This window comes from Merops nubicus, unplaced genomic scaffold (genome assembly GCF_000691845.1).
Source record: "Merops nubicus isolate BGI_N331 unplaced genomic scaffold, ASM69184v1 scaffold21002, whole genome shotgun sequence".
In the NCBI taxonomy this organism is placed as follows: domain Eukaryota; kingdom Metazoa; phylum Chordata; class Aves; order Coraciiformes; family Meropidae; genus Merops; species Merops nubicus.
Genome location: NW_008595867.1, coordinates 1 through 8,420, shown reverse-complemented (window position 1 = coordinate 8,420; position 8,420 = coordinate 1). Strand labels below are relative to the sequence as shown.

The 8,420-nt window shown below is 55.7% G+C and overlaps 1 protein-coding gene across 1 annotated transcript in view; it reads right to left on the bottom strand.

Annotated features, from left to right (window-relative positions):
- The window catches only part of MAP2K2 (mitogen-activated protein kinase kinase 2), a gene marked incomplete at its 5' end in the record, with an annotated part of 9,112 nt that extends 1,069 nt beyond the window's left edge, over window positions 1-8,043 (bottom strand). The window contains 9 exons of the mRNA XM_008936216.1: window positions 444-489; window positions 1,147-1,208; window positions 1,830-1,894; window positions 2,572-2,788; window positions 4,518-4,642; window positions 4,738-4,789; window positions 5,193-5,270; window positions 5,850-5,996; window positions 7,833-8,043. Of these exons, the coding sequence (XP_008934464.1) occupies window positions 444-489; window positions 1,147-1,208; window positions 1,830-1,894; window positions 2,572-2,788; window positions 4,518-4,642; window positions 4,738-4,789; window positions 5,193-5,270; window positions 5,850-5,996; window positions 7,833-8,043 (1,003 nt within the window). The remainder of the gene's footprint in view (window positions 1-443; window positions 490-1,146; window positions 1,209-1,829; window positions 1,895-2,571; window positions 2,789-4,517; window positions 4,643-4,737; window positions 4,790-5,192; window positions 5,271-5,849; window positions 5,997-7,832) is intronic.
- Window positions 8,044-8,420: the final 377 nt, after the last annotated feature.

Below are 8,420 nucleotides of genomic sequence, written 5' to 3'. Positions count from 1 at the left end.
TCCTCTGGCCCCGCTCCAGCAGGTCCCTGGCTCTGCTGTGCTGAGGACTCCAGAGCTGCCCCAGCACTGCAGGGGGGTCTCCCAGAGCTGGCAGAGGGGCAGGATCCCCTCCCTCAACTGCTGCCCACGCTGCTGGGGGGGCAGCCCAGGCTGTGAGTGCCCAGGGCTGGCTCCTGCCCAGCTCCTCTGTTCACTTTCATCAGCTCAGGAGGCAAAGGTTTGTCCCAGGCACCTCAACAGTCGGGTGGTTCCCATCCCTAGATACCATCACTGCCTTTGAATCAAAGGTGAGTCACACCCTCTCCCAGGCTCTCTTTGGCTCCTCCTGAGCTCAGCCTGGGAGTTTCCAGCCTTTTGAGCAAGAGAGGCACAGAGGGACAGGGCAGCACTTTGCAGATGGGATGCCACTCCAGCGTAGAAAGAAAATTGCCTTCCCCACTTACCATCAGCATCTTCAGATCTGCCCGTTCTGCTGGATTTTTAATTAAGCTGAAATGAAAAGAACAAGAGAGCAAAAAGCAACGCTGAGACGTTTCTTGTGGGAAAGCAGTTATCTGGCTGGAGAGGCCTCCAGCTCCTCCAGGAGCCACTTGGCCTCCTGGCTGCTTTCCCCAGGAGCCTGGCAGCCTGGAAATGGCTCGGAAAGGTCATCCCCAAGAGCCCTGCTCCTCGGGAGAGCTGCAGCAGCCACCTCCCCATGGCTGTGTGGATGAACCGTGCCCTCCCAAAGGAGAACAGGACCCAACACCCAGTGGGGATGAGCAGCTCCTGTAACATCTGATCTCTGGGGTTTAATGGGAGCTGTGGGGGCATCCTCAGGTGTCCCCCCCCACCCCAGCAGCAGGTCTGGGAGTCGATGGTGTCTGTGACTCTGTGGGGTGACTCCCAGCCCCAGCAACCTGCTCCACCAGCCCCCTGCCAGGCTCACATTTAGAAGGAGCTGGGGCTTTGCTAAACCACTTTTCTTCCAGCCCTTCCCGAGGCAGCAGCTCCCTGCAGGATCATGCTGCAAGCAGGGAGAGATCTCCTCCAGAGCATGGAGGACACCACGGGGGACACAACCTTCAGGGAGGAGGAGCAGCACCCTGCTGAGCTGCCAGGGAGACTCACAGGCCTCCCCCTTCAGCCAGAAGATCAAACCCTTACCATTTATTTACAAACTCCTGGAAATCTTGTGTGAAAACTCCATTTGGCAGCTTGGGAGGTGGCTGTGAAGAAAAGGAGAAGGGGTTTTTGCATCATTCTGTGTTAAGGGGTCAAGCAACAAAACGTCACCTACAGAAATTGTGACATTGCAGCATCACAGTTCTGGGTCCAACCTCTCAAACCCCAGCTCTGGCAACACCTACAGTGGGTGAAGGTGTTCCAGAAACCATAATTTGGGGTCAGCTCCTACCAGCTTGAGAGGGGAAGCTGCTCCTTCCACTTACTGGTGGGCTGGACCTTCAAAGCCTGGTGGGACATTTCAGCCTGGGAATTTAGCACTGGTCACCCTCACTCAAGGGCTCCACGTGGGAGAACACACATGGCCCTGGGCTCTGGGGTCTGATCTAGGGAGGAGCAGGTCAGTACAGCCAAGAGCTCCCCTCACTGCTCTCTTCCAAGGGCATTAGGACTCTCCCCCTGCAGAGCCTTGCTCCAAAATCAGACTCTTTTGCAACACAGAGATGGGAGAAGGAACAGGGGAAAAGGAAAGGATGCCAGTGCAGCTCTCCATTAAAAAGCCCTTGTTCAAGCAAAGGGGAGCCCACCCTGCCTCAGCAGAGTGGGCACGACACTGGGGTACCTCAGGGAAGCCCCAGCAGAGCCATGAGTGAAGAAATACCCACCTCATTAACTATATAATCCAGCAGTTCAAAGATGGCCATGGCAGGCCTGCTGTCCATCCCATGGCCTGCATGGGTAAGATGACAAAAAACAGTGGTGAGGGGCTGCACATCCTGTGAAAAGCACGTGGGCTGTGGGGCTTTTGCTGGGAGAGGCAGAGACAACCCACCTGGGGACTGCCTCAGGGTTAAAAACAAAAATACCAGAGGAAAGCAGAACGTGCTCTGAAATTGCAGCTTGCTCTCCCCGTGCCTGTAGTCTGGATTTCTTTCCTAGCTTGGAGCATTTGGAAAGGACCAGACCATCTGCTGCAGCAGGCTGGCAGCACTTCTAGAGCCTTCTGCTTCCAAGCAAATGGCTCAAAGCAGAGCCTCCTTCACACCCCCGTGCTGGTCTGGTGCTTCCACAAGAGCTCCCAGCAAAACCCTTCCCCAAAAAGCTCAGAAGGAACCTTTTGGCAGCACAGCCAAAGCCTGAGGAGCTCTAATATCTCCTCCTGAAGAGGGGGGGGCCACATCCTGCAGGGTCCCCAGCATGTTGCTGCGTGGCTCGAGCCTCCCTGTGGGAGGCAGCAAGATGCCAAGGAGCCCGGGGGAGGGAGTTCTCCCTGGACAACACTCACCTCCCCTCCACAACCTGCTCCACCAGGGGGCCTTTGGCTCACCCAGCCACACCACCAGCACCAGAGCCCGACCCCTTCTCCCCCACGGCTGCGTTGTGCCCAGTGCATCCTCCAGCCCCTACCACTGACGGGGCGTCCTGGGGGCCTGGCCCGCGGCGAGATGCTCTGAGACTCTCCCTCTGCCCCGTCCACCACCATGGGACGGCCAAATATTGCTTCCAGTTCCTTGGAGTCTGGCGGGGGGATTGGGTACCTTCCGATAGACAGCTCCACTAACGACAGCCCCATGCTCCAGATGTCGGACTGGACCGAGTAGTGGGTGCCCTGCAAGCGCTCGGGCTGGAAGGAAAGGAGGGAGAAAGGCAGAGTGATACCTGATGGCCCAGCAAAGGCACAGGGGAGGGGATGGAGAGAGCACAGGGGAGGCTACGGAGATGCTGAGGGGCCTGGAGCATCTCTGGGACCAGGACAGGCTGAGAGCCCTGGGGCTGTTCAGCTGGAGAAGCCTCAGAGGGGATCTGATCAATGCTGAGCAAGAGCTAAAGGGCCCCGGGGGACAAGAGGCTGGGGCCAGACTCTGTCAGTGGTGCCCAGAGACAGGACAAGGGGCAACGGGCACCAGCTGGAACCCAGGAGGTGCCACCTGAGCAGGAGGAGAAACTTCTTTGGGGTGAGGGTGCAGAGCCTGGAGCAGCTGCCCAGAGAGGCTGTGGAGTCTCCTGCTCTGGAGAGATCCCAAACCCTCCTGGCTGTGACCCTGGGCACCCTGCTGTGGGTGAGCTGCTGGAGCAGGGGGTTGGAGGAGATGATCTCCAGAGGTTCCTTCTGACCCCACCACACTGGGATTCTGTGATAAATATCATGCACTGCAATTAAACAGATGAGACTCGACGTCCTCATGGCCTCTCCAGCTCAGCTCTCCACTCCTCCAGGGAAAGAACTTTCCCAGAGGAGTCACGTGCAAAGAGGATGTTAAAAGCAAGATCACATGCAAGCATGAAGCACTTGTAAGGATCTGATCCACAGCTAGAGCTGAGCACCCTGGAGTACACAGGAGGAATCTATTTCTCTGTATGCTCAGACCTGATGAACTCCATTTATTATCCAAAATATTTTTTATTTTTTCCTCTTCATTCCTGTTAATACCCAAGAGGAACTTGAAGGAGCAGAAAATCCCCTCTGGGCTCTTACCATTGAAAGAAAAGTCAAAATTCAAAATAAATACCCCCCTGCAAGTCATCCCTACTGGCAGCTCCGAGTCAGCTGCACAGCCCCAGTGGCTGGGTGCAAAGGAGACAGGATTTTTAAATAGCCACTGTCTAACTATAACTGTACTTGAGTAACCATTCCCAAAATACGAGAGCAGCTCAGGCCTGAGCACAGCAGCATGGCCTGAGGGCTTCCCCAGCAACCCACCACCACCCGTGGGGAAGGGAGAGGACCCCCACCCAGCCCTGGGGCAGGGCCCTGGGCACACAGAGCCAGCCAGGGGGTAGTTTTCTTCTCACAGACATCTTCAGATCTGTGGCTGAGCCAATGCTGCTGCTGAGAACCACTTAAAGGAGAGGCACAAGCAGCTTTTCCTGCAGTTCACTCACTTGGCTGACTCCAGTTTGGCTTCAATTCCTTATTACCCTCCACTAAACTGGTTTGACCCCCATTTTCCAGCAAGCACACACAGAGCAGGTGCCTGTAGCAACATCTGCATCCCCTCCACACTCAGTTTTAGACAGAAAAAGGTGTTTTCAAAGCCACAAACACTTGTCAAAATAAACCATGGAAGCCTTTGTAGGATCTGAAAGGTTTCTCCCTGCAAATCTCTGCACTTCCACATGCTGGGCACAGGCTGGAGCCAAGAGGACACCAGCTCTTCAGGAGGATGAGGAGGCATCTGCTTCTCCAGCAGAGGAGCTCTGGGCCCAGCCCTGACACCAGCCAGGAAAAGGGCCAACAGGGTGAGCACAGAGACCCCAGGAGCGAGGCATACACCACACACTGACCCTGGAGGAGTGGAGTTGAACCCAAATTGTGAAACAAAAACCTCAACTGCCAGCTGAAAGGAACTTACAGACATGTAGGACCGAGTTCCCACAAAAGAGTTTGCCATGGAGTCAATGAGTTGCCCGCTGACCCCGAAATCACAGAGCTTGATCTCTCCTCGAGAATTCACCAGGATGTTGGAAGGCTTCACATCTGACAAGAGCAAGAGGAAAGAGGGTGAATGCAACTCCTGACACCACACGGGGCTCTCCTACTGCTGGCAGTTATTTTTAGGTCCCTCCTCTCACCTCTGTGCATGATTTGGTGCTTCTCTCTCAGATAGGCCAAGCCTCTCAGAACCTAGAAGGGAAGCCAAGGCAGGATGAGACCAGGGTTGGGAAGTGCTCCCTTTGGCAGGGCACCTTGCATCAGTTCTGGGTGCAGGAGGGTGAGGGAAGCTGCCCTGCAGCATCCCCACGTTTCAGGGTGTGTAATTTATCTCCAAGTCAATCACAGATCTTGGGTCAACCACCCAAAAAAGTTTGTCCCAGGAGAAGTCAACGGCAGCCAGTTGGAGCTGCGGAGTGCTTGGGAATACCTGTTCCCCCTCCCCTCTCACACACCCCACTGCCTCTTGCCCCATGGTCAGGAGAGGAAAATGTGTCTGAGGAATGAAGAAAGCTCCCTAAGGTCACAGGAGAGTTATTCCCAAACCATTCCCAGCAGATCCATGCTGGAAGCCTGAGGAGCCACCATAACTCACCGCTATACTGACTTTCCCCAAGATTTCCTCAGGAATTCTTTTGGCTTCTTTCAACACTTGATCCAAAGAGCCACCATCCTAAAAATAAAGAACACCGAGATGATCAACACGTCGAACCCTGGCTGAGCAGCCCAGGGCAGGTAGAGCAGCCTGGGAGCAGCACAGAGCATCCCAGCTGGGCTGTCTGCAATGACTCAGCGTCGAGCACCAAAAAAAAAAGATATCTGCTGATCAGAGCTCAAGCTTCTTGCTGAAAACGACTTGAATGCTATCTCTTATCAGCTCTACTTCTTGTGATCAGTCCCCAGCTTCCTCTCCCTCAGTGGTAAAGGCTGAGCTGCTGCTGTCAGTGCTGATCCAGAGGAGCAACACCACCAGAGACAACTGAAAACACACACAGCGCTTCCGCGAGCTCTGCCGAGAGGCAGCTTGACAACATTTCCCTTTGGCCACCCCCAAACCTCTGCTTCCCCTTCCCAAAAAACTCCATCCCTGTCATTTCAACATCTGTGCAGCTCTTAGCAGGGGCACAGGGGCCTCGCTGGGGCCGTGGAGCCACGGTGGCCACCAGCACCCTGCCAACCCCGTCGAGCCGCAGGAGACACGATCCTGGAGGTGCCCGGAGCAGGAGTTTGCTGAGGGGGGTCAGGGACTCACCATGTGCTCCATGCAGATGGAGATCTCCCCATCACTGTAGAAGGCCCCATAGAAGCCCACGATGTAGGGGGAATTGCACTCGTGCAGCACCTGCAGCTCTCGGATAATCTGATTCCTGATGGCCGGTTTGATTTCTAAATGAATCAGCTTGCCAAGAAAGAAAGGGGGGAAAAGAAAACAAAACACAAACCCCAACACTCAGGGTGCAACAGAGCCAAAAAAAAAAACCCCAAACAAACTGACAGGAACCACGTGACCAAGCCCTGAGTGGTGGAAAGAAAGAAAATCTTCAAAGGAAGATTGGTTTGGGTGCAGCCTTTGCAGCCTGCCAGGGAGGACACGGGGAGCAGCAGAGCAGCAGCTGGCTGTGAAACACCCCGAGATCACACAGGGCACAGAGAGGAAGGACGAGTCACAAGCTGGCTGCAGATGTGACTCAGCAGCTGGGAACATCTTCACAAGTTCTGTAGGTGGTGTAAGAAGAGGTGCTCGGGTCTCAAGGAAACCGCAGAAAGTTTAAAGCCCCACGAAGTGAAAAAGGAGCTGCTTTTGTTCCCCGGGCTCCCCGTGGAGCTAAAAGGGAAGCCAGAGGAGTAGAAGATACAACAGGAGGTCAGAAAGAAGAGCTGCTGTTGCTGCAAGCTCTGGGACACCCAGCCCAGGGCTGTCTGTCCTTCCCACAGGTCTCTGCAGGACAGAGGGCAGTGCTGCAGCTTCTCCCCCCTTCAGCTTCTGAACACAGAGCTCCCAACCAGCTCCCAGCCACCCAGTGCCCCCAGATCAAGCTCCCTGGAAGGCTCTGAGAGCTCAGCTCTGAGTGAAGCCACCCAGAGAAAGGGATTTGCTCGTGGGGACCCACTGAACCACCCTGAGAGCACGAGACCAGAGACCTTCCTGTCCTGGAGAGGAGTGGCTGCACTGTTCTGGCTGAGCACTGGCCTCTTCCAACAGGCAAAAAAAACCCTCTCCTAATTTTCTACAGCACAAGACATCACCCACAAAGCCACATCTGTGAGGAACCACTGGCAGGGCCACTGGGAACCACCTTGGGGATCTGTTAAGTGGGTGGTGAGGCGTGAGGAATGTGTCTGTGCCAAACCCATCCCTCCACCTGCCATTTCCAGCCCCTGTCAGCCAGGACCTGGGATCCTCCAGAGATCTGCTTCCTTCTGCTTCTAAGCAGTTTAGCCAAGTTTGGAAAACTCAGCTTCACTAGAATTTAAAAAAATACTTGTTTTTTTCCCCACACAGTTTGCTCCAAACCCCAGAGACCTGTCACAGAGAGCACAGCCTTGTCCAGGGCAGGGCTCAGAGCACAGAGATGAGCAGAGAAAGCAGCACAGGAGGCAGGGAGCTGCTGGAGCGGGGCCAGCGGAGCCCCAGCAATGCCCCGAGGGGGGAACCCCTCTGCTGGGAGCCCAGCAGGAGAGAGTTGGGCTGGGGCAGCTGAGAGGAGAAGGCTCCAGCTGGGGAGACCTGCTGGGGGCTGCCAGGGGCCTGGCAGAAAGCTGGGGGGGGACTTTTGAGCAGGAGCTGTTGGGACAGGACAAGGGGTGATGGATTTAAACTAAAAGAGGGAGATTGAGACTAGAGACAGGAAGAAATGTTTACTGCTGAGGGTGGTGAGCCCCTGGCCCAGGCTGCCCAGAGAGGTGGTCACTGCCCCATCCCTGGCACCATCCCAGGTGAGGCTGGACCAAGCTCTGAGCACCCTGCTCTAGTTGGGGATGTCCCTGCTCAGGGCAGGGGTGTTGGACTAGATGCCCTTGAAAGGTTCCTCCCAACCAAAACCAGTCTGTGATTCTCTGAAGTGGAAGAAGCTCCACATAAAACCCATCTGGGGGCAGCCACAACCACAGTCCCGACCCAGGCGAGGTGGTTTGGGTGCAGATGGGACACTGCAGGGTGATCCCAACTGGAGCCAGGGTGAGCTCTGGACACTCCAGCACAGCCCCACAGCCCATTCCTCCTGCCCCCAGTTACCTTCCGGGCCATAATGAGCCCTGAGGGTTTGTGCTGCACTTTGGTGACCACTCCTCCATTGCCAGCCCCCAGCTCAGAGATCCTCTCGAAGTCATCGTCCTTCAGCTCGCCCACTTTGGCTTTCTGGGTGAGGAAAGCTTCCAAACGCTTCTTCTGCTGCTCATCCAGCTCCAGCTCCTCAAGCTTCTTCTGAAGGTCCACCAGGTTTGCCCTGGAGGAGACAAGAACAGTCAGGAGACTGCCAGGGCACTGCCAGAGAAAGGCTGAATCGTGTTTTTTTGAGGAAAGTGGAGGGGAAGAACTGAAAACCATCCTGTGACACCAATTCAGCCCCTGGCAGAGCAGCAGGACTAAAGCAAAGCCCTGGAGAGGGGCAGGGCTCAGCCCTGACAGGGTCACACAGACAGTGAGACAGGGGACAGCCCAGGGGCAGGGGAAGCCTTCAGCCCTTCCAGAGGCAGCACAGCTCGACAGCACCAGCACCCTCTGCTCTCCCCCCACGGGCAGCCAAGCTTGGGTTTCACCACCAAACACAAGAGCCAGCTTTCCACGGTGGCCAGCAACCCCCTGCTCTGTGCCAGCCCCCTC